Consider the following 26,438-nt stretch of genomic DNA (forward strand, 5'->3'; position numbering starts at 1 on the left):
AGTACAATACCAGATTAAATTTTAAAAACAATGTGTTCCAGTAAGGGAACCTTCCCTCCTTTCCTCCCCACAACTCCTCCCCTCCCCGAGTCTAGTATACCAAGTAGAAGTGATGCTGATGGTACACTGGAAGGTGACCAGCTGAGCATTTTTCATGAATTTCAATGAGAGGACGGGGAATACCCAATACTTGTGGAAAAGACCTTCAAGTATTTGAAGGATTAATCTGGGTCCATAAAACATAGGAAGAACATTCCTTAAGAGTAGAAGATTTAAACTTTGAAGTGAGTTGTGATTTAAATGCGCAGGAAACAAAATCATCAATCTGTGAGAAGACTCCTGGAGCACCTTGTAAATAAGTACAATTTACAACTTCAAATACAGAAATGAAACATTTTAAAGGAGAGGGAGATGGTTAGGAAGCTGGAGGAAATATGTGAGTCTGCAGGCCTCTATATATGCTGTGGGAAGAGTTGTACAGCATCTTCATGGAAGCCACAGAGCCCTTTAACCAGCAGACTGGAAGCTATAGAAGGGAGTACCAACAAACTCATAAGTTCTTGAAAGAAGTCAGACTTCATCTGTGTGTGGCTGAAGCCCTTACCTTGTGGCATTCTAATAAACCTTTGTTTTCTGATGGTATCAGAGATTCCTCACGTGCCCACGAGTACTTTCCTCTTTGCCAAAAATGCAAGGACGGAAACACTTGAAACAAGGGCAAAAGGTATTTCCTAAGGTGTTGTGATGCATTGTGGAAAGAAGAGTTGTAACACCATATATCCAAATCTGTACCATGGGACTTTGCCGGGCCACCCAATAAATTGCCTGTTCAGTGGCTGCCAGAGAGCATCATGCAACCTACCTCTTCCCTCAGAGTAACATGAATGGCTACATCTTCCCCCACATCAGCAGCATTGTGTGGACCAAGATTATTGCCTTTCGGTGACCCTCAAGTAAACAACTGCAGTTTGCAAGTACAGCAGAGAGTCTCCGTTTGATTACCTTGGAAACATGTACAGCTAACTTCTTTTCATTCTTCTCTCTCATCCTTTTCCTGTGATTTGCTGGACAAATGGCGTTCTTTGCAATACTTGTGTGCCTCACTGCCTGCAACTAACAGGTGGAATAATTTGATCTCAGTAAACAATTATTTTCCTGATGTGCAAGAAAAGAGCAGAGTCTAGCTCCCTGAGCAGTGCTAACTGTGCAGGAAGAACAGAAGCAAAAGCAGCAATAATTATTTTAGTCAAGTCAGCAGACCTGATAAATGGAGGAAATCTGCTGGGCAAGACAACATGATTTAACATACCCAATCTTCTAAGCATAACTTAATTTAAAAGGCAAAAGAAGGGTTGGTTTCTCACTATCATGCACGGAAGAGAGGGAAACGGTATCTGGCCTCTAACAGGAGGAAGGTTGAAGGAGCCTGTGACTACGCACCTGCTAAGGTGGACAGCTAGACAGGCAGATATGTAGGTTATAAGTGCAATCTCTATACACATGCATGTGCCTACACATGTCTAGCTGACATCTATATAAAAGTATGGTAAACATATCTGTGCACGTGTTGACCTTCAAATAGAAGTATACGAGTGCACACACTCAGACCAGATGTAGCATGAACATTTTCAACCTGTTCATATGTAGTCAAACTTGTGGAAACTGATGCCATTGCCCTACCTGTGTGCTCAGGTGCATACTACTTCTTATATGCATATGATCACACCCTGTGTGCTCTGTGGGAATTACATTCCAGAGGATGCTGTTTGTGGTGAAACACTTAAGCAGTTATCTGCGTGGTTTTTTGATTCAAAGTCTTTTTCCCATCTGCACAAACCTGGAGATACAAACTTATTTGACCCTGTCAATCACAAAACAGTTCAGAGGTGCTTTTCTGAAAATACACAATATCCGCAGTTTATTTTTCAGTTTGGTATGAGGGGGCAGGGGTTGTTCAAGCACAGGCTTTTTTCTTAGACATGCATCGCATGGATGACTCAGGGCAGAGAGTCTCTAGTCCTTCACCAGCCGGTAGATGTGATGCTGGGCACCGTGGTCACTAGCTGACACCTCAAAAACATATGCTATGCACAGCAAGGTCTCCTGTGTGTCCCTGTTTGTCACAACCTAGACAGAAAAGGAGAAGAAGCTGAGATGGCAGCTGCTGTTTCTCTGTGTACATATTCCAGCACATTTGACATAGAGCAAAAAAATCAGTAACAGGCAAAGAACAGAGAAGCACAGGAATAATACACAGCTCGACCACCACAACCCCCACTCTGTGTGTCAACACACCCAAGCAAAGCATTTTCGCAGCATCAGGACTACAATGCAGTGAAGAGACAGGTAGGTGAGCAGTCTACTGTGAAGAAAAGAAAGCTGTGACCAAGCAGTGACCACATAAGTGGAAGCAGGTCCACCAGGTTCTCTACTCTCCACCCCCTGGTGTTGCAGATTTCAACAGAGAGAAGGTGTTTCACAACAAAATCTCTTTTTGCTCTGTTTGTTGGGTATAGAGGCGCCACCTTCTGTGGCACATCTACTCCTGCTCATGTATATCTTGATAAATTATAGCCATGAATAGTTCTTTCCCTCCATCTGCTCCTGCTTGTAAGTGTAGATATAGACCATGAGGATTATAACTTATTTTACAGGAGACTTACAGGTTTGATTCCATTACGCCTCCCATTCCACACACTGTAGATGTCAGCAGAAGGATGGCTGCTACACTCACATGTTCTTGCAGAAGCTGCTTTTTTGCATTTCTTTATCTATAGTCTCTTAGGAACCTTAGCTTCTCTGCAATGTGACTCAAAGACAGCAGCATGGTGATGGAACAGTGTTGTCCTAGTTTCAGAAGCGTGCGCTGCCTAACTCTACGTGGCAGGGACAAGCAAGATGTTGGTCAAATAGTGGAATGAACATTTCCTTTACTGACTTTCGCATCCTTCTTCCTTTATCTCTCTGCCTCTTGAGTTCTCCCACTATCTTCCTTTTTTTCCTCTCTCTTACCCAGGTCTTTCAAATTCTTCTGCTGCTTCTCTGCATTAGGTACTATCTCTAGAGCTCCACAAATGGTCTTGAGGTTCGATACACGTGAGAGATACTAAGTTCAATTAGATGCTGAGCTGTAAAAGGGAATCTGCTTTGACTCACAACAGTGAACTCCTGCATGGGGCTTACATGTTTCCAAGCTCCAACAAAAACAGTTGAAAGTCCCACCTGTAAGATAGTAAAGTTCTCCAGCACACTGTTCATCATATACTTCTCAGGAAGATGCTTGAGTTTATGAATGAAATTTATCATGTATTCACAGAGAGGTGAACGGTGAATGCGATAGGAATAGTGTCCATTTTCATAGCGTGCATACTCTGTCTGCAATGCAAAACACAAAAGGGGCACATGGGGCTAATGTCACATTAGTAGCATTAACCGTATAAAGGGATTCAGAACAGAAAAATTACAATGGCATCTTCAAGTAATTTTACTAACAGTAATGAGCTGATTAATCGTTCCTCTACAGTACTTCGCACTGTACTTCGCTCAGTCTCCTTGAGACCTCTGCTTTCTTTGGCTTGATTTCTTTTTTCTTTAGAACAGTGAGCTCCAGCTTATGAGCGGCAAACTGCTAAGGAGCTGTGAAAGGTAATTAAGAGGAGCAGACCAATTGTCAGCTATGCTATGGTCTGCATCTCTACTGGAAAAATATTAGGTGTGAACAAACTAAAATAGTTAAAAACTACTGCTTTAGCAAGACCAGGAATCTCTTAGTAATGATGGTAATTGTATGCTCAGGATGCTTCACAGCTAGAAAGGACTAAAGCCTTCTGGTACCTGTGAGAGAGAACATGGTATCTCTACTTGCCCTTAGGAGAGGGTCTGGCCAATGTTAAACAGAGGGATTTTTTTTTTTCACATTCACATCTTAGCTCCTGTATATTTCAGCTCCCTCTGAACAGAAGCTGAGGCTGGATTCTATCATTAACAGACCCTTAAATGCCTGTTACTGCCTTTCACACCAAGAGTTTGGTCTCCTTTCCTGTGCACCATGACACCTTTCTTTGACCTGTCTATCCTATCATGCAAATATATAACCAGACTTGAGGCACGCCTGTCATGTGACTGGAGATGGGTCTTGGGGAAGGATGTAGCTTGAACTGACTGCTGACAGAATACCTGGTGTTCTGCACATAGCTGCCTCTCCTGTATCTAAAAGCTCCTAGAGAAAGAGAGCAGCAGGAAGCAGTTCAGAGCAGGCCTCTTAGCAGCTGAATGTGGCATCAGAAAGAATTTCTTTGATGTCAGATATATACATAATTATTCAGCTCCACTGTTGCTCGAGCTGTAAGTATTCAAGCTCTAAGATAAGCCTCATAAAACCATAAGACTACAGTCTGTAAATTGTTACAGTCAATTAATTACTGTAGTCTATAAATGATCTCTTTCACTGATGAGAGTGAGGTGTTGCCTATTTGTTTTCACCATTCTGGACTACAAGGGTCTAGGTTTCCCAGCTTTTCTTTGCTCCCCCAAGAATCACCAGACCTGAAAATCTTACATATTCACTTGTCTTCAGAAACTGAAGGAAAAAATTAGCGAATGCTACCAGACCTTCAATGAAGTCCTGAGACAAGGCCATGTTGCAGGCTGGAGCAATCTTACACCTGCATGTCTCAGAAATAATAGTCTATAGCATCCATCTCTCTGACAAGAAGCATGAGATATGTTTTGCCTTGAGATATATGCAGGATGCAAATACTTGAAGTGACAAAACAGCAACCAGAGAGAACCTTGCACCCAGGTGTCTCTTCCTACCTCCACTTTCTCCACAACCTGCTTTCCAAAGGAACACACTTTGGTGGAACAGGTAATGACCATGTTTTCTGGGCTCTCATATTGGCTGGAAACGCCATAGAAAGATCTGGATTCATCTTCTATATTGGTGTTCAAATCAGCCTGCCAAAAAAAAAAAAAAGGGGGGGCAAGAAAACAGATGGTTATCAATAAATGGTTGTGGTGTGTTTTCACCATTACCTTGCGTAGCCAAGATTGAAAGGTATTGAAAAGTCCAAAGCTCCTTAAGCAGATCAATGTGCATCAAGCAAGTATACACTAAAATCCAGTTCCTACTTCAGAAAATGGTCGTGGGGATTTGCATACACATTGATGAAGTCTGGTGGAATATCCACTTAACGTTAAAAACATAGGACACACCCCCTTGCCTTAGCTGGTATTTACCATAACTGAACAGTGCCAGGACAGCATGGAAATAAAATATTATCCTTACAAAGCATGTGGAAAGCAGACAGAAGGGCACTGTAAGACAAAGCAATGCAACACACAGGCTAGACAGGGCTGCCTTACTAAGGAGGAAAAATAAGGGTACAGTAACCGTAATAAGGGTTTTCTACCCTGAATATGTAGGTAAGGGGAAAGAGACATAGCAGAGAGAAGGAATGTGTGAGTACACACACACATTAGGCTCAGATACTATGATATCAAGAATATAAGTAGACAGGATGCAACTTAAAGAATGTAGGTTGCTGACGTGTCCAACCCCGTTCCACCTGAATACAAACCCATGTCCATTAGCAGCCACAGTTTTCAAATCCGGGTACCTAATGTTAGGCAACTGAAGCCTCATGTTGGGACCTAACTCCTAAAATTCCTCGTTGACTGAAGCTTCTAGCAGGGGTTATTCAAACCTCAGTTACGAAAAAAAGAATGGTTCCCTTAAGCTCTGAAAACACAATGAGTGTGGGGGGGTGTAGGAATGCCCAGTTTGGCTTCCTCCCTTTAAAAGCTAAAGGGCTAGAGCTTCTCTGTACTCCACAAGCCCAAGTGTTAACTTATATCAGCAGAAAAGCAATGATCAGTTCCTATAGGCTACTTCAGACTATTCTGTTCTTCCTGCTGAACTGAGGGAAACAGGAAACTGAAGAAAGTGTATTCCTGATACAGTGGATACAGTGTGAATAGGATTACATCAGATGCCGTTCTAGCATGGTTTTCTTAGCTAATGTCAGTGAAGGTATTTTTATTTGCAATCTAGAGCAGCACTTAGGACAAGCAGTGCTAGCCTTGGAACTGGACCACCTTGATAAAGAATCCCATTTTTCTTTGCCATACAAAATACCCACCTCTTCTCTGCCATGAGATAATACTGTTAGTTTGTTTCTCTTAAGTAGCAATTTCACAAGAGGTTTAAGTTAATCTAGAAAGTGGCAGTCCAGCCTTCTCTCCATCTGTAGCCACAGAAGGTCGCTGCTGCCTCTATGCTACCATTAGTAATTGTATGACTCTGGTTAGCCAGATGAGAGAGATGATCCCAGCCAAAACAAATTTTTCGTGGTTTTGGTGTCAGTTTGCTGTCAGACAAGAAAGCTTACTTGCATCTCCACAAAGCTGCAGGGGCTGGAAGATGTGAGAACACACACAAATGCTGAGGGTACAAAGACTGACTATTTTGATAGCAACACATACTCAGGTTGGCTTGACCCTCTTGGGAAACTGTACCTCAAAGTTGTAGTTTGATAACACCAGGTCCTGACACGGAGAGAGCAGTCTCACTGTTCCAGAGCAGTTTGTGCCGCTTCATTCCTCCCGTACAGACACAAATGTTTCTGTAGCTGTATTACAACTCACTGAGGAATTGCTCAGCTAGTTCTCAGTGGTATCAGTTCCCTGGCTTGATTTAGAAGCACTTGTGTATGTTCAAAGAACTTGTGTTGGGAGAATGGGCAGCAATAGGGAAAGCAGAAGGTAGGACTGCTTCTTCTAGTGAGTGCTGGGTTTGAGTAACTACAGCAGTAACTACTAACCTGCTAGAAGCCACGCTTTGTTACGGTTCCTTTCAAGTTAAAAGTTTTGCCCCTAGACTGTTGGGCTGGGCTGTCTCTGTATCACAACACTCACCAGCAGCTCCCATCACACAGAGTTAGTGTCACAGAAGAATTCATCATTTTGCTAATAGTGATGCCAAAAGCACTAGCAGGAAAACCAGCCATGTAATAATGTACAGTATTTCCATTCAATCTAATTCCCACAGCTGTGACCTTGCCACTTCAGGTGTGTGAAGGAGGAAGTTGTAAAGGAAATAAAAGAAAGCATCTCCCCATTTATTTCACAAAATTCAGTTACATTTTCCACTTAGCACAACACTGGGGCACTGCTGCCATTGTGCACGCATATTTCCACCTAGGGAAAAACTACCATCTGCATTAGATAAATGGTGCAACAGCATATGCAAGCAAACAAACCTACAAAATCCAATTACCATGATTTTTTTTTTCATGAAGTACAGTGAGCAATGAATCTCCTGGAGTATCTCCTAGACCAGCAATTGTAGCATTCAGATAATTCCAGTGAGACAAACGTTCAGCCAAGGCAAGATGACAGAATGATCCAATGTTCAAATGAACAGTGGCAGCATTAGGGATGGACATAAAGCTTTCACTCTGCTTTTAATGGAGAACATAACAGCACACTATTTAAATACACGAACACAAATTACTCTTCAAAATGACTGTGTTGTTTCACACAGCTTCTACAAAAATCCTTAACAGTTATACCATCTTCACCACAGATTACGGATGAAAGAAAGTCCATTTGTCAGAATGGCTTGCCTTCTTCTCTATGACTCTCCCTCTTAAGTAGAATACCTCCCTCTGGAGTAGTGACAGATCTTCAACCCTTATGAATACAGTTGGCCCTACATGCATAATACATTCATACTAGTTTACACCAGCTGTGCACTCATCCCTTTATATTTTCCTAAATTTGTCATCTCCTGCATACTATATATTCAACAGCATCCTCTGATTTATCAGGAGATAGTCATACAAAGCTGGTAATTATTTTATTCTCGTGTTTCCTTCTCCTCAGAAGATAGCTTCACAAAACAACGTATCCAGCTGAATAGGTTCCTGTCTTCTCTTAACAACTTATCCCTTTTTGCACCCAGTTTTCTGCCTCCTCATTGTGTTGAATACATATTTGGGCACACGTGTTAAAATATATCAGTAAAACAATTTGTATTTAAAACTTTTTTACAAATCATTTTACATCACTCACATTTGTACCACTGAGATAGTGATAACTTTTGTAATGCAGTGTTATGCTCCAATGGTTTGTTTACACTGGAGTACCGTTATATGGGCAAATCCAGGCTAGCTTTATCCTGGTAGCACAGGTATTAACAGTAACAAGGCACAGGCCTTACTGACTTAATCATAATTCAGGTTGCCAAGTGAATGATTATGATCACACTGAAGTCCTTGCTATCAAATTTTCCCCACTATAGTTATGCAGCTACTTTGTTTGCACCACAAATGTACATGTATTAGAGAGTAGCAATGCTACCTTATTCTAGTTTAGGTTTTTATTGAGTTACTGTAATACTCATTTACATGTCAATGCAACTAACTGTACTGTTTATTTGACCCATACACCAGACGTCTGAATAAAGATTAATTTATTCTCTTCTCCAAAAAGGAACTAAACTAGGAGTCCTCCACAATACTGTTCAGCTGTTTCTCTTGGGGGTAATAAACGCAACATATGTACCCAATTCTGCTTTTCCAAAGAAATTGTCCCGGTGAGTCAAAAGAACAATGGGTCAAGGCTACAGAAGCTTGGTCAGACAACTGCTACACAAACATAATGGAGGATCTCTCTGCAGAACCAGACAAATATTTTCAGGGTCTCATTAGCAAAGTTAAGGTTACATTCCCCTAAACTTTTAATGGCAAATTAAAAAAATAAGTGCAGTCAATATGAGGCAAAGCAGAAAGGTGCTGGTTCCATTTCATTAGAAAAGCTTCACTAGCCCTAAGAAGCCACTGGTAGGTGCCTCCACAATTTGGCAAGTCTCCCATCAAAAGACCAGATTAGAATTTCACAGCTAGTTAACATCTAATTAATCAACATTAAAGTATTTGGCAGTAGGCAAAATTACGGTAATACTGTTTGAATTAACCAGTCATTGCCATTCACTAACATAATGTACAATCAAGTTCCTGGAAGCCCTGTTGCAGTGAAGCAACGGGGTCATGTTGGAACTCCCTGATGTTTACACAGCACCTTTTATTCTAAAGCATGTCCCATATTATGGGCTAGGACTGTCAGACATGTCTTAGGGTGGTCAGTCAACAAAAGCTGTGCACTCACCTCCTTCTGTTACCTCTGAAAATCTCAGCCCATAAACATCCATACATGGAATTTCAGCAACTCCAGGGAATGACAGCAGCAGCTAGCTGAGGGCACCACTTCACGTTTGCAGGAGAATGGAGCTGCAGCACCTCAGGCAGGTACTGCTGGCCTTACAATTACAGCTTATTTACTTACTTAAAGCTGCTGGTTCCCACCCTCTCATGGAAGTGACTGTCCGCCTGTACTCTGCTTTGGTGAGGCCGCACCTTGAATACTGTGTGCAGTATTGGGCCCTCACTACAAGACAGATGCTGAGGTGCTGGAGCATGTCCAAAGAATGGCAATGAAGCTGGTGAAGGGTCTAAAGCACAAGGCTTATGAGAAGCAGCTGAGGCAACTGGGGTTGTTTAGTCTGGAGACGAAGAGGAGGCTGAGGGGAGACCTTATTGCTCTCTACAACTGAAACAAGGTTGTAATGAGGTGGGTGTTGGTCTCTTCTCCCAAGTAACAAGTGATAGGACGAGAGGAAATGGCCTCAAGTTATGCCATGGGAGGTTTGGATTGGACGTTACGAAAAATTTCTTCACCAAAACAGTTGTCAAGGATTGGAACAGCCTGTACAGGGAAGTACCCTGTAGGTATTTAAAAGACATGTAAATGTGGCGCTTAGTGACATGGTTTAGTGATGGACTTGGTTTATGATTGGACTCGATCTTAAAGGTCTTTTCCAACCAAAATGATTGTATGATTCTATGACTACCTCCTGAAGGGAGACAAGACAGAAAATTGAGAAAGAACACTGTTATCTGCCATAGCCAAATTAATGTCTAAATGTCAAGTGGACGCTGAGGTAGATCACTAATGGATGCAGTTAAACTTCACAGGATTGCACCAAGACAAAATCATACTGCACATCATGGGGTCTCTAATGGCCAAAAGAGCTATTGCTTTTAACTTAAATGTGCAAAACCGCTATGGCCTCCATGACTAGATTCCTATGAGCTCCTCACAACACCTGGGCCATCAGGACTAGAAACCACGTTGCTGCTTTGAGGAAAAGATTCTTCCTTTCTCTTCACTTTCAGAGTTTCTTTCTCTAAAGAAAACTTTATGTCGAAGCACACCCAATCCTGGGGTGAGCACCTAAGGCGAGTAGAGAAAGGTCTGCTTTAATCTGTCCAGCACCTTCCATCCCTCAAAGATGCAAAGGGAATAAAAGTGAATATGACTTAAAGGAAATTAATCTTCCCAGCACTTCATGAAGCAGGAAGACTAATCTTCACTTTATGATAGTCTGGAAATGCATGAACTTGTTGAATCATAGAATTATTAGGTTGGACTACACCACTAAGATCATCAAGTCCAACCATTGACCTAATACCACCACGCCCACTAAACTAGGTCTACATCAACACGGTTTTTTCATTCTTCCAGGGATGGTGGCTCCATCACTTCCCTGGGCAGCCTGTTCCAATGTATTTGACTACTCTCTCAGTAAAGAAATTTTTCCTAATGTCTAATCTAAACCCCCCCCGACACAACTTGAGGCCATTTCCTCTCGTCTGACTGCTAGTTACTTGGGAGAAGAGACCAAAACCCACCTCACTACAACTTCCTTTCAGGTAGTTGTAGAGTAAGGTCTCCCCTCAGCCTCCTCCTCATCTCCAGGCTAAACCACCTTAGTTCCCACAGCCGCTCCTCATAAGACCTGTTCTCCAGACCCTTTACCAGCTTTGTTGCCCTTCTCTTGACACACTCCAGCACCTCAATGACTTTCTTGTAGTAAGGGGCCCAAAACTGCACACAGTATTCAAGGTGCAGCCTTACACACTATTTCTGATACAGGCCAGGATGTTGTTGGTCTTCTTGGCCACCTGGGCACATTGCTGGCTCATGTTCAGCTGGCTGTCAAACAGCACCTCCAGGTCCTTTTCTTCCAGGCAGGTTTCCAGCCACTCTTCCCCAAGCCTGAACCATTGCATGGGGTTGTTGTGACAGAGTGCGGGACCCAGCACTTGGCCTTGTTAAACCTCATACAATTCGCGTCAGCCCATCAATCCAGCCTGTCCAGATCCCTCTGCAGAGCCTTCCTACCCTCGAGCAGGTCAACACTCCCACCCAATTTAGTGTCATCTGCAAACTTACTGAGGGAGCACTCAATCCCCTCATCCACACTATCGATAAAGATGTTAAACAAGACTGGACCCAAAACTGAGTCCTGGGGAACACTGCTTGTGACTGGCCGCCAGCTGGATTTAACTCCATTCACCACCACTCTCTGTGCTCGACTATCCAGCCAGTTTTTTTATGTAGCATAGAGTGCACCTGTCTATGCCATGAGCTGACAGCTTTCTTAGGAGAATGCTGTGGGAGACAGTGTCAAAGGCTTTACTAAAAGTCCAAGTAGATGACATCCACAGCCTTCCCCTCACTGACTAGGCAGGTCACCTGGTCATAGAAGGGGATCAGGTTGGTTAAGCAGGACCTGCCCTTCATGAACCCATGCTGGCTGGGCCCAAGACCCTGGTTGTCCTGCACATGCCACGTGAGCGCCCTCAAGATGAACCACTCCATAATCTTCCCCGGTACCAAGGCTGACAGGCCTGTAGTTCCCTGGATCCTCCTTCCGGCCCTTCTTGTAGATGGGTGTCACACTGGCAAGCCTCCAGTGTGGCAAGTCCCTCTCATCTGGGACCTCCTCTGTTGACCAGGACTTCTGACAAATCATTAAGAGTGGTTTGGCCAGCTCCTCCACCAGCTGTCTCAGTACTCTTGGGTGGATCCCATTCGGCCCCATAGACCTGTAGCTGTCCAGGTGGCATAGCAGGTCATTAACTGCTTCCTCCTGAATTATGAGGGGTTTATTCTGCTCTCTGTCCTTGTTTTCCAGCTCAGGGGGCTGATTACCTTGCAGATTGTTTGTCTGACTATTAAAGACTGAGACAAAGAAGACATTAAGTATCTCAGCCTTTTTCTTATCCTTGGTGACAATGTTCCACTCCGCATCCAACAGAGGATGGAGATTCTCCTCGGCTCTCTTTTTGTTGTTAATGTATTTGTAGAAACATTTCTTGTTGTCTCACAACAGTGGCCAGCCTGAGTTCTAGTTGGGCTTTTGCCTCTCTAATTTTCCCTCTGCACGACCTAACAAGATCCCTGTACTCTTCTTGAGTTGCCTGTCCTTTCTTCCAAGAGCAGTAAACCCTCCTTTTTACCCTGAGTTCTAGCAAATGCTCCCTGTTCAACCAAGCCGTCATCTTCCCTCCTGGTTCATCTTCCAGCACACAGGGACAGCCTGCTCCTGTGCCTTTAAGACTTCCTCCCTGAAGAATGTCCAGCCTTCCTGGACCCCCTTGCCCTTCAGGACCGTCTCCCAAGGGGCTCTCTCAACCTGTGTCCTGAACAGCCCAAAGTCAGCCCTCCGCAAGTCCATGGTTGTGGTTTGGCTGACCCTCCTCCTAACTTGACCAAGAATAGTGAACTCTATCATTTCATGGTCACCAAGTCCAAGACGGCCTCCGACCACCATACTTCCTACCAGTCCTTCTCTGTTCGTAAACAGTAGGTGAAGTGAGGCACCTCACCTGGTAGGCTCCCTTACCAGCTGCATCAGGAAGTTATCTTCCACATACTCCAGGAACCTCCTGGATGGTTTCCTCTCTGCTGTATGTTATTCCCAGCAGACGTCTGGTAAGTTGAAGTCCCCCACGAGGACAAAGGCTAATGCTTGAAAGACTTCTGCCAGTCGCTTGTAGAATGCCTCACCTGCCTCTTCCTCCTGGTTGGGTGGTCTGCAACAACTCCCAGCACAATATCTGGCTCATTGGCCTTCCTCATATTGGATGCACTTGACCTGAGCTATCGATTTCACCCCCAATATCATCATGCCACTCCTAGGTTCATCATTGGTGGGCCTTGTTTTGTCCCCTTCCCCCTTTGAACCTAGTTTAAAGCCTTCTCTATGACCCCAGCCAATTCATACGTGAGAATCCTTTTCCCCTTTCTAGAAAGCTGAACTCCATCTGTTGCCAGCAGGCCCGTGCCATGTAAACCTCCCAATGATCATAGAAACCACAATTCCACCAATGACACCAGCCTCTGATCCATGGGTTAATCAGGTGTGTTTTCCTATTCCTTTCAGTATTCTTGCCCACCACTGAAGGGACTGAGGAAAACACTACCTATGCTCGTGAACCTTCGAGCAATCACCCCAGTGCCCTGAAGTTCTTTTTGATTACCTTTGGACTTCTCCCTGCAACCTCATCACTACCAACCTGCATAACCAATAGTGGGTAGTAATCAGAGGGCTGTACCAGACTAGGGAGTTTAATAGTAACATCTCTAATCTGGGCCCCAGGGACGCAGCAGACTTCCCTGTGGGATGGGTCTGGTCAGCATATTGGGCCCTCTGTTGCCCTCAGAAGGGAATCACCTATAACAATTACCTTCCTTTTTTTCTTAACAGAGGCATTCACAATGCGTGGGGCTGACTGACTCTCCCTAGGCACCTCCCTGGATAGGTCTTCATCTACCTGGTCCTCAACTACTAGAGCCCCATATCTGTTATGTAGGGGCAATTGGGTAGGTGAGGGAGGCCCGGGAGGGGATTTGCCTGCCACACCAAGCAGGGACCTGTTTCCAATCCCCCTGCCGTCTCTTAGGTCCTCTCCTTCTGCCTGGTGCCACATAACTGAATGTGATTCTGACCCGAAGACTAGCACCTAGGTGCCTCAGCTCCTCACTGGCAAATGCACTAGTATGTTCAATGAGTGAGATAACTCTTGAACATGTTCCTTACCCAGCCTAGGCAGCCAAAGGAGACATAGTCAGGATTTAGAAAAGTCCATAGCCAATAGGCTGAGTTGTCCTGCCCCCTAGATTTCTGCTAGCCACTGCTAGCAACAGGGTGGGACTGAAGCAGGGGCAGCAGCAGCATTCAGCTGGTTGGGTGGTGTCCAGCACTCAAACAGCTGTTCTCTGACTCTTCAAGGGCAAAGATAGAAGATCAAATAGACAAGGCACACTACAGGCTAAATCTGAGTTACAAGCCACCAACTGTACCATACTACTTTACCTGACAAACTCAGGGTTCTTGTTTTCTGTCCAAGAAGTTCTAGATGCAAAAGGCTGTGCACACTCTAGCATAACAGCAATCTGATGTGTCTAAGATGTATTCAACTTACTGTGCAAGCTCAGCACAGATGACATACATGTCCATAGCTTGCCTGACGACTTCCAGACATGCTGAAACTATAGTCACTGAGGTATCTGTGATCTAGCACATGTCACAGATCTACATATTGCATGCAAGAGAGCTGATCTGCCTGTTCTGGGGGAAACATCTGAGACTTCCTCCTTTCCAGAGAAGTCAGCAGAATCTTTAAATACCTACAAGACAAGATGGAAAGGAAGGGATTTGTTCAGAGAAGGGCACAGTAACCTACAACAAGCTAGTACTACTTAACTTTTTTTATTTAAAAAAAAATCATATTGCTGGTCTGAGTCTCTTAGCATCTCTGCTGAAAACAGCTCTGACAAGCTTGATTGTATCACTCAACTTCTGCAGCCTCAAGGAAGAAACATGTACAGAAAAGTCGTATCTTACCTTCAATGAGAGGGAGTTTCACAACTGATTACCGAAAAAGGCCTCATTCCCACTAGGATGAATCTATGAATCAAAATTTCTCTGAAACTCTTCACAGAGGGAAATGTGACCTTTGAGAACCAGTCTTCAGCTTATCTGAGGCTTTGAAAAACAATGATTGGAAGAGTCCAAATGGCATTAGATGCCATGAGAAACCATAGCTTGTCAATGTCTTACACACAGGTACCACATGGTCAATGCAAAGGCATATGCTGAACAATTCTTTAAGAACAGTCCAAAACTTGTGCCACTGCAGCAGTTTCAGCCTCTAAGAAAGGCGGGAGGGTAGTTTCTGAGCTAGGCAAAGATAGCAGAGGGCCTTGCCAACAGTACAGGTAGCTGCAACTTAGCTAGCCCACCAGGATTGTGTTATTTTGACACCCAGCAGACAGATTCAGCAATTCAGTATTTCAATCTGCTTTTTGCTGCCAATAATTTCTATACTTTTGAACACTGTGGGGAAAATGCCATTGACAGAGTCCCCTTACATAAGGTAGCAACTGTAGGAAGTGGTGCTGGTGACTGCAGGTTGAATTAATGGGCTGTCAGATCCATTCTCAGAACAAATGTGCAAAGATCATAAAAATCTCTGTTACTCGCTGCTGTCTTGTTTGCTGCCTCAGAAGGAGTGCTAAGGACAGAATGGACATGGTGATCAAATTACCATCTCACTCTCCAAGTAGTTTCTGCCCGGTCAGGATTGAAGGCATACAGTGGGCAGGGCATGGTGCCACAGGGAATTTGCACTGCTGCTGTTTTGACTGGATTTGCTCGGGACATGAGAGAATCCAAGTGCAGGATGGCAGTCTCCAGCCCATCTCTTCAACACCTTCCACCAAAGTATAACTCATTTATTGGAAAGAAAACACTCAGTGATTTGACTGGTTCAGCTTGCCTATCACCAAGGAGAACAAATTACTACATGTATTCATCATCGACAGCAAAGGTCTCCCAAGCAATTCCCCTGATCTACCCCTCTGCAGATGGCTGCTCTGGACAAAGCACTGCCCGTCCTGAATTCCTGGTTTGTCACTTTCCTTCTGTTTTCCATCCAGAGTCTCACAAATTCTGCAAGTACCAGAGTCTCACAACTTCTGAATTATTTAAGATGCAAGTGCACCATTATACTAATGTGCAAAGCCCTGAAAACGCCTCTTCCCCAAACTATTAATAATGATGCATATAGGAGGAGTTCATGGGGTTCAAGTAACAGGTGGTAGAGATAATATTACACTGCAAAAGAGCAGAGCTTCCACTGCCCATGTGGGGGGAGGCTAACATCTCACATTCATTGTCGTGCACTAGAATGCACTTGGAGCACAGAGAAATGTCACACAGATGTCATACACAACCTGCCAATCCAAATCCAAGAGTTAATTCATTGTACCAAACTCCCAATGCCAAAATAAAGGAAGAATTGCAAACACTCTTCTGTTTCAAACTAATCAACTTTTAGCTATTGTATAAATAATTTAAAGCACCATTGAACAAACATGAACATCTCCTTCTCAGTCACACTACATCCTAAGTGTTATCAGTGATGTCAAGAAACCTCAACCCTGGTGTTTAATGTTAGGCTTCTGGCACACAATAGATTATCTGATATATTCAATGCTTAGTGCAGTAATGGCAGGTTCCTGCCTCAGGTTCTTCAAGCCTAAAACTACATGTATACAAAACCAACTTATTCAATGTCTTGGTTTTTTAAGTCTTTATCACCTGCAACCATGACTGCAATTCAGAATCTTTGAAAAATCAATCATATCTTCATGCCTTAAAACACCCCTTCAAGTATTTAACTCTACTCATCAAGGTTAAGGTTATCAGTAATCTACTTTTGGATAACACTTTTATCCTGAAGTGATGCTGTAAATTCAACAGTGTACTAATTGCTTTATCCAACACATCTTTGGTCACCAACAGTGTATTTGTATAGCTGTCCAGAGCAATCAGGCAGCAAAATGAAAAAGCACCCTAGCATGTATTGTTACAGAGGTATAAAAATGAGGAGGGGTATAAAAATCTCAGCTGAAATCTAGTTTTCTTCTGTTAAACTGTTTTCTTAAATCACATTGCCTTTCCTGAGCAAAGTGTTTATTGGGGAGGGGGTTGCACTACACACATCTATTGCAATACATCAAACTCAGGAAATCCTATGACACATGTAGCACAGTACATTACAGGCACAGCTCACGTGCTTTGTTTAAGTGTAAGACTGTATTACCACAGTATTTCAGGCATGTTGAATACAAAGTTTTGCAACAAAAAGGTCTGGAGTTTTCCTCAAAATGTCCAAATTTTATGGAACAGAAATTTCTTTCTAACTGCTTCAGTTGTATTGCCTTAGAGATCCTAGCTGAAATCTTACAACAGGATTAATGTAAGTACTCCTGTGAAACACAGCGCAAATCATAAAAGTGCCCTAATCCTTTCTCGTCCAGAATACGGCATCAGGAATGGTGTTTTCATCCCCTACTACTGTCTACACTGAGAAAAAAAATACAAGACCAAACTATTTACTTCTTAAAAGCCTTAGAAGCTTCCATTCAATCAATGACTTGATTTGTAAACTTAGCTTATTTGTAAGTGACAGCATGTAATGTTTCCATCAATAAAACCTGATGTTAACTCCAGATGGGATTCAACAACGCAAGGGTACCAAAAAAAAGAATCAGAAAGTCAAAATACTAAACCAAGCCCAGAAATATCACCGTCATTATAAGTGTACAGATGCAGAGGCCCAGGACATCATGTATACATTGTACTAAATGTGTTTCAAATCTTATGTCACATCTCTTTATGCAAGCCAAATTTCAGTGAGCTGATACCGTCTGAACACCAGTCACTTCATGTGGGCCCAGAAAGAGTCCAACTTATTGACATCCCACTACGTAAATCCTTCAAAGGCCTAGCTTAGGTTGGTCTGACATGATGCCTAGGCCACATTTATCCTTCTGATATTAAAAAACAAACACAATCACCAAACCCAACCCCACAAGCACAAAAGCACACTAACAGTTTTGATAAATAAAATCACAGTTGCACTAGATCACAATTTCATTACGATTTCTCTCTCCTTAAGTCATGGAATTCCAAGTGTTTTATTCTCTCTACATAACGTCTCCCTCTAAGCTCTTCCTTTTGGTTCCTGAAAACTTCCAAAGCACTTCAGACTGATACCACACAGGAGCCACTGCTCTTCACCTAGATATGAAGAGTTTCCTGGGATCCCTACCCCACAGCAGGAAGCAGCTCCCACAGCTCCTACTTTTCCAAGGACCATTTCTTAGAAGCTAGCCCCTCTTATTTTTTTTACTTTCTTTTGTCACATCACACTTCTGTTTCTTTTTCCAGATAGTTCTTAGTAGGGCAATCACTACACAGACTTTGTCAAAGGATATCTTTCTCAGCAAGGTGCTGCTGTGTCTCCCAAGTATTTCTCTTCCACCCAGAACAGGGCTGGTCTTTCGTTTTCTGTTTCAACCTTTCCAAGCAGGCTTTGTTGTATTCTGACAGAGGCTAATCCCATGAGGGGCCCAGCTCAGTAGCACACAGTCTGTGGGCAGTAAAATTGTTTTTCTCCAAGAATCACCAGCAACTAATGCTCTAAGCACCAGACACTTAAACAGCAGACTACCAGCCAACATTCAACAGCTCAGTTCTGGAAAGGCTAGGCTTGGGACAGCTGGGAAGTTGCACCTCAAGGCACTTAAGTTAACTCTTCCTTCTCCTGAAAGTTAACTCTTCCTTCTCTCCAGTTAAGAGGCTTTCTAGTGCTAGTTTGTATGAAGAGTACGAGATATGAAAGCTCATTTCTCATCATCTCACTCCTAACCTGCAGCTGAATTGTAAGTGGAAAATTCAAGGTGAAAGGCTCCACATCCCATTACACATTCCTTCAGCCATCTAGCGTGCAACGGCCCCAAGCGGCTATTATTTTTAATCTTTTAAATTTAAATACCTATGATAATATTGATCACCAAAACTATTTTGTATATACTCTGAAGCAGAATGGCACAGATTTTTGCAAATTTCAGCTAACTCACAAAAATCCAAATTGAGTGAGTAGGCTTTTGCCAGGCTGATTTCTGCCAACTTACCAGAAGTCATTTCAGTAATATATTAATCAGCATAATCCAATTTCATTATATGTCTCTCTTATCTTTTGTCTGTCCTTGTGCCTGCAGTAAATATGCATTTGTAAATTATTAGTACTTGGATAACACAAAATGCAACTAATGAGATAGGAGAAGAGATGGAAAAATGTTGCCTCTGACTGAGAAGTTACTCCACACTGAGAGGAGTGAACATGTAAGAGTACGCAGAGAATAATTTCCTCTGAATTCTTCTTTTACAAATAAATAAAAATTTTAAAGGGCCCAAGTCACCATTAGCAAATAAAATCTCCAGACACTATTCAAGAACAACTCTACAGACGACATTGCTCCAGGCCATAATGACTGTCTTATGCAGTCAAAGAAATCTCCAGTGACAGTCGTGGCTGTATTAAGTTGCCTGCACAGGAAAATTTCTTGGGAGGCAGCAGTCTTCTAATAGCTAGCGACGCCACTGCTTTTCAAGTAAGAACTTCAAGGCAAATGAGTACCTTACAAACAGTTCTTCCCTTACCCAGAATTTGACAAGGAAGAAGGCATTAGCTGGCCCCCTTTCAAAGAGCTCCTTGAGGCCCCCTTTTTTCTCAGGGAACTTGTCATAGATCTGTCGGATATCCACTGCCTCGAGGTAGGGGTCATTGTAGCTGGGGCTTGACTGCCCAATGTGCACAAACAGGTGTTTGTTATACTGCAAGAAAAGATAAAACACGGAATTAGGAGATCATTCAGTACCATTCAGTACATACTGAACATTCATTGTTCTTCACAGAAGACTACTGGAAGTCACTGAAGATTTGATCGCACTTTCTAAAAAAGCAGAAGTATTAGCAGAAATATCCCTGCTAACACCAGCTCAGGCTGTTCTTTTTTTCCTGTCAATACATCCATGCTTCTTACTTCTACTGAAACATTAATGTTGTTTTTTTCCTTATATTCACTCCTAAACCATTTCCTCATGCTGCTGCTATATAGTTTGAAATAACGCAAGATACAGTGTTACCTGTCACAGGTCACTCAGTCAAACATCAATGCTCCTGTCCTATGAACAGCTGCCTGAAATCCCACAGCATGGTACCAGCCAAATTTTCTGAACTTTCCTATCTCAGACAGAGGAAATGGCACACCACCAATGTACATCTCAGGATGCAGTATCACAAGGTTAGTGAGACAGGCAAATCTTACTACTTCCATTTTATAGGTGGCACCATGGAAACACATTGATGCAAATTCATCCCAGTTGCCCCCAAATTTAAGTTCTCAGCACACCAGAGAAATACATGGCTTCATGTGATCTTACAATTGTCTGATTCTGGGTCTATCCTCCAAGGCTGAATGGGATAGCTAGAACAGCCCGGCAGGAGCTGTACCACTGCCTTACGACCTCAGTGCCTTGTGCTCTGGTACGTGAACATCCATGACCCTGGAAAGGGAGGCCAGAAGCACAAGGCACAGAGCTGGCTATATTGCTATAGGGAATTCTGTCCTCTAAGAGAAGGATATCTTGCGTTTCCCAAAGATGACTTTCTATTCTCATTAGAGCAAAGAAGCAAGTATTTCTATATACATAGAGTAGTATAACATATCCATGATGAACAGAAGCTACTTGAAGACCAAAAATTAATGAGGAGTGGGAGTCAGGTGTGTATCTTACAGTGTCTTGGTCTTGTTGTTGTTCCAAGAATGCAGAGAATTCTAACATCCAAAGTTTGGAGCTAGCAACCCTTCGTCCTTGCCAAGCTGGTGCTGATGGGGAAGGCGAGAGGCCAGTAGGAGACTCAAACCCTAAGCACACAGGATTTATATAACAAAATTCAGAAAGAGAAAAGTTGGTAATAGCTTTCCAGTAGAGCACCTGTTGTCAAAGCTGACTAATTACATTTTCTTATGATTTCAATCATCATGCAAAAATATCATTCACAAGGTCCTCACTCTACTTGTCATCTAAATGGCTTGTCAATTACCTTCTGCTAAGATAGCACTGTTAGGGTTGGTAATGATGTAAAAGGCAATCTACCTATTTCTTACATCAGAAAAGAACATGTTAATCAACTTTAAAAGGACCTAGATTGAGCCATAAATGAGCAGTGAAATAAACTGCTTTAGTATCAGAATAAAGCATGACCATTAACCTTTCAAAATGGACAAACTGAGAAGGAAAAGACATTTGTTATTCCACTTAACGAGAAATTGGGAAGGCAATCATGTTATGATGGAAAACAGTGTTCTAGTACACACAGCGTGGTGGAAGAACGGTAGAGATACGTAAACTTTTATTTTCTGCTGAGCCAGGAGGAAAAGAAACCCCAAAGCAACCAACCTAAAACAGGAAAAAAATGTTTTTTAAAATAAAACAAAATTTAAAAGCTTCAGCTCTCTCAGTAAAAGGATGGGAATGGGTGAAAAGGGGAAATAATGTTTCGATTGGTAAAAATGTTTTTTAAAGTGTTGGCTATTTTTGAAGTTAGACTATAATTTCAAAGCAAGGAACTACATTTCCTTACCTACCTGGTAATGGCAGTGGAGGCTGTACAGCATAAGGTTGTTGAGAAAAAGGTTTCACGCTACAGAAGTAGACAAAGAGAAATGGTTAACAAAAAAACAAACCAAAACAAAACAAAGATCCTTGGCCAACTGCACAAATTAGATCAATTATTTCTCTTGAGAGAGAAAGTGGTATAAGCATCTTTGGGAAATTATCTTTCTGTGTAGGCAGGTGACGAAGAGAGTCAAAAACCAGTAAGGGGCCAGGACCAGACTGAATAAGGTTTCCCTGCAGGTGCTCAGCAGGCTCTCCCTCCAGACTTCTTATTCAGAGATCTTTATCAGCCTGTTAATACACTGGGGCCCATTTGTTTATCCCTTCCTTTCAACCACAGATAGATTTAAATTTATACAAGTGGATATACGCTGGGCTGGATGCCTCTGAGACTTTTAGGTCCAGATTCAGAGATGTTCAACACCCACAACTGAATCTAGCTTTCAAGACAGCTCAGCTCCATTTTAACACCACTGTAAGAAAAATCGGGATCTGGAGACATCATCTGATATCAGGGATGGCAGATACTTCAAGCTTCTAAAAGAACCTCTCACATTGATACTTCCTCATTCACTTTCAAGCAAAAGGCATAAAATCTTTTTATTTCTCCAAGGATGGCTTCCCTTCTTTTACTAGCCATTTTTCCCCCAAAAGTACTTTAAGAGTATGTCTTTATTGAAAAAACACAAACATCAGCTGTAGCACCACAAGACAGCAACAACACAGAGCTTGGGTGAAGAACATACTCCCTTCCAGCTGCTTCTCCTTAAGTTGGCTCAAATTGCTCCTGTTAGGTATGTGATAAGAAGTGTGTCTCCATACAAAGAAGCAGAGAGCAACAATGGCAGGCAGAGCAACCTGAACGATACTCTGACAGAACTACACCCAGAGCCATCACTAGAGAATGATCAGCCCATCAAAGGCTCATCTGCACACTGGAACAGGGGAGCCCCAGTAATACCATCTGAGAAACAGATCTGCTGCCCCAGCCTCTCCCAGGGCTGTCACAGGAGAGCAACTGGCCTCATTGGCCAGGTGTGGAACAAACCTAGTGAGTCAGCTTGGGAGGTTTATAAACCAGTCACCTTATAAACTGAGGGTGTTACCGCCTAGGTGGTATGGGACACATTATGGAAGGCAAGGGAAGAGCATATTGGGATTGCACAAGATTTATTATGGGGACATTTAGGGCGAATATGGTGATAAAAGGTGCCAGTCACATGTAAGAAGGTCAGTACAGTTCTCTGTCCATGCCCTGCACCTTGTCAGTGCAGTCTGTCCTATCTTCTCACTAAATTCTATTTCTAATTGTTTTCCTGCATGAGGAGCTCTCACTTCTGTGTCTGTGTGTGTGTGTTTCTGGAGTGCCAGCAGCAACTGAGGGTATGATCACTACTGATTATCAAGCCAGACTAGCCAGCAAGCAGAGAGTTTTGGAGCCAGCTGTGTGTCTCTCCAGGGCTAAGGATGCTTTTAGAGGGACCAGAGGTTCAGATCAAGTGACAGAGACTGTAGACTCTGGAGGGTAACTGAGAGATGAGTTTGTGTGTGTGTATGCTTATCTTTGTGGGAGGCAAGCCAGTGAAAGTGAAGATGTGTATCTAATCCCAGTTACTGGAGAGCTTCACAGTGTGAGTGTTTGTGCGTGTGCGTGTGTGAGAGAGGCCCTGCATCAGCAACTGGAGTGGGGCTGTGGCCTCAGGGGCTCACCTGCCTACGTGCCAGCAGGCAGGGAGACAATGGATCCTGGGGCAGCTGCTGGACGAATCCACAGTGCATGTATGTTTCCCACTAACACACCTTCACCCTTATCAGCCAGAAAGGGGTACAGGATGAGGCTGTTTGTATTTGTGTGAGTGCTGAGCATTGTCTGTCTGTGCTGTTCTGTGTAGCCAGCCATGTGTATGTGTATGTATGTGCAATGTATATGCATTATTTGTGTGTGCACCAACCAGAAATACATGCTCAGCCTTGATAGTGGTTGAACTTGGGAGCATGGAGCTGCAGCAGCCTCACCTCTATCAGGCTGCTAGATTCAGAAGCTCCTAAAATAACCCACATTAGGCTGCTTGAGTCATGGGACAGATGAGGTGTAATCCATGTTGAAGGTAACATATGAAGACACAGAATTTTATCTATTTAAGATTCTCTGATGACTCTCAAGTTTGTCTTCAACCATGGACCTTAAATCTCAGATCCACAGTCAGGTAATCTGTCTGAGAGCAAAGACTACATTGTCTTAACATTTTATAAATCTGATAGCTAATGGTGTTCCTCAGGCAGCATAGAGGAAGCAGCAGAAGCACCTGCTTTTGGATGCTCACATGAAGGAATACTCACTCTTGGGAAGAACCAGCTTGGCCTGGCAAACCTCCTTGCCAAAACTGCAAGAGAACAACATACAGGCAAAGCTCATCAATCTTAGGACAGAGATGAAAAGCAAGGCTTGTTCCTTTCTGAGGAAAGAAACTGAAAGCTCACAGACTTTTAAAAATATGACTGAATTATATCTCTTCTTTCTACCTTACTGGTTTCATCCTTGTGGAGGTGCTGACTGGTCTTTGTTTTCTTAGAATCATAGAACCACAGAACAGTTTCAGTTGGAAGAGATCTTCAAGATCATCAAGTCCAACATGTGTCCTAGCTCTACCAACACCACTAAACCACATCCCTAAGTACAACATCTACTCATCTCTTAAACACCTCCAGGGATGGTGACTCCACCACCTCCCTGGGCAGGCTGTTCCAAAGCCTGACAACCCTTTCAGTACAGAAATTCTTCCCAATATCCAGCCTGAACCTCCCCTGGTGCAGCTTAAGGCCATTTCCTCTTGTTCTATCGCTTGTTACTAAGGAGAAGAGACCGACCCTCACCTCACTACAACTTCCTTTCAGGTAGTTGTAGAGTGGTAAGGTCTCCCCTCAGCCTTCTCTTCTCCAGGCTAAAGAGCCCCAGATCCCTCAGCCGCTCCTCCTATGAGACACGCTCCAAATCCTTTACTGGCTTGGTAGCCCGTCTCTGTACCCTCCAGCATCTCAATGTCCTTCTTGTAGAGAGGGGCCCAAAACTGGACACGGTACTCAAGGTGCAGCCTCACCAAAGCTGAGTAGAGGGGAATGATCACCTCCCTGCTCCTGCTGACAACACTATTCCTGATACAGGCCAGGATGCCATTGGCCTTCTTGGCCACCTGAGCACACTGCTGGCTCATGTTCAGCCGGCTGTCAGTCAACAGTCCCAGGTCCTTCTCTGCCTGGCAGCTCTCCAGCCACTCCTCCCTGACCAAGCCTGTAGTGCTGCTGGGGGTTGTTGTGGCAAAAGTGCAGGACCTGGCACTTGGCCTTATCAAAACTCATGGAACTGGCCTTGGCCCAGCGATCCAGCCTGTCTAGATCCCTCTGTAGAGCTTCCCCACCCTCAAGCAGATCAACACTTCCACCCAGCTTGGTGTCATCTGCAGACTAACTAAGGGTGCACTCCATCCCCTCATCCAAATCATTGATAAAGATGTTAAACAGGAGTGGCCCCAGTACCGAGCCCTGGGGGACACCGCTTGTGACCGGTCGCCAATTGGATTTAACTCCATTGACCACAACTCTCTGGACTCGGCCATCCAACCAGTTTTTCACCCAGCGAAGCATATGCCCATCCAAGCCAAGAGCAGCCAATTTCTCTAGGAGAACACCGTGGGAAACAGCACCAAATGCCTTACTAAAGTTGAGGTAGATGACATCCACAGCCTTTCCCTCATCCAACAAGCGGGTCACCCTGTCATAGAAGGAGATCAAGTTTGTTAAATAGGACCTGCCCTTTATAAACCCATGCTGACTGGGCCTGATCACCTGGTTGTCCTGCATGTGCTGCATAATGGAACTCAGGATGATCTCCTCCACCAGCTTCGCTGGCCCTGAAGTCAAACTGACAGGCCTGTAATTCCCCGGATCATCCTTCCATCCCTTCTTATATATGGGTGTTATACTGGCTGACTTTCAATCTGCTGGGACCTTCCCAGTCAGCCAGGACTGCTGATAAATGATGGATAGTGTCTTGGTGAGCACCCCTGCCAGTTCTCTCAGCACTCTAGGGTGTACCCCGTCCGGCTCCATAGATTTGTGCACATCGATGTGGAGCAGCAGGTCACTGACCATCTCCTCCTGGATTGTGGGGGGACACATTTTGTTCCTGGCCCCTGTCTCTTGGCTTGGGGAGGCTGACTTCCCCTGTTACAAGTGTTCCTATTACAAAAGACTGAGGCAAAGATGGCATTAAGCACCTCAGCCTTATCCTTGTCTTCTATTACCATATTTCCTCCTGGATCTAGTAAGGGATGGAGGCTCTCCCTGGTCTTTTTTTTGTTGTTAATGTATTTATAGAAACTTTTCTTGTTACCCATTACCTCCAAAGCCAGATTAACTTCTAGTTGGGCTTTGGACCTTCTAATTGTCTCCCTGCATAATCGAACAACATTCTTGTACTCATTATGAGTGGTCTGTCCCTTCTTCCAGAGGCCATAAACTCTCCTTTTTTGCCTGATTTTAAGCCAGATCTCCCTATTCAGCCAGGCTGGTCTTCGTTGCTGCTGGGTTATCTTCCAGCACATGGGGATGGCCTGTTCCTATGCCTTTAAGATTTCCTCCTTAAAAAGTGTTGTTGGATTCCTGTACCTTTCAAAACTGACTCCCAAGGGGTTCTATCAAGTAACCTCCTAAACATGTCAAAACCACACTACTACTAGTGACATGCACGTAACTGACCCAATAGTAGTTTTTAATGTTAAATACTATTTATGTACCTTGTGCCTCCATCTCCAAAGTTTTAATGATCCTCACTCTCTTGGAGGCACCATTTTCCCCAGGAGAGCTCCACCGGAGTGTTTTGGCAGGAATTCATGTTCAGCAGAAGCTCACTAGGCCTAACTCAAAAGTTAGGGGATGCTGACAGGCCTCTATTAAGGATTTTATATAAGGGCCATCAATTTGTGATCTAAGCACT

General features: G+C 43.5%; 1 protein-coding gene across 2 annotated transcripts in view; it reads right to left on the bottom strand.

Annotated features, from left to right (window-relative positions):
• Window positions 1–2,013: 2,013 nt before the first annotated feature.
• TEAD4 (TEA domain transcription factor 4) overlaps window positions 2,014–26,438 on the bottom strand; it is a 48,950-nt gene continuing 24,525 nt past the window's right edge. For both annotated transcript variants that reach the window (XM_086465118.1, XM_086465126.1), the window contains 7 exons: window positions 23,786–23,829; window positions 21,415–21,470; window positions 20,561–20,691; window positions 19,424–19,597; window positions 4,816–4,956; window positions 3,223–3,375; window positions 2,014–2,127 (listed from right to left, as the gene is read on the bottom strand). In XM_086465118.1, coding sequence (XP_086321244.1) covers window positions 2,014–2,127; window positions 3,223–3,375; window positions 4,816–4,956; window positions 19,424–19,597; window positions 20,561–20,691; window positions 21,415–21,470; window positions 23,786–23,829 — 813 coding nt within the window. The remainder of the gene's footprint in view (window positions 2,128–3,222; window positions 3,376–4,815; window positions 4,957–19,423; window positions 19,598–20,560; window positions 20,692–21,414; window positions 21,471–23,785; window positions 23,830–26,438) is intronic.

This window comes from Leptosomus discolor, chromosome 1 (genome assembly GCF_034619465.1).
Source record: "Leptosomus discolor isolate bLepDis1 chromosome 1, bLepDis1.hap2, whole genome shotgun sequence".
In the NCBI taxonomy this organism is placed as follows: domain Eukaryota; kingdom Metazoa; phylum Chordata; class Aves; order Leptosomiformes; family Leptosomidae; genus Leptosomus; species Leptosomus discolor.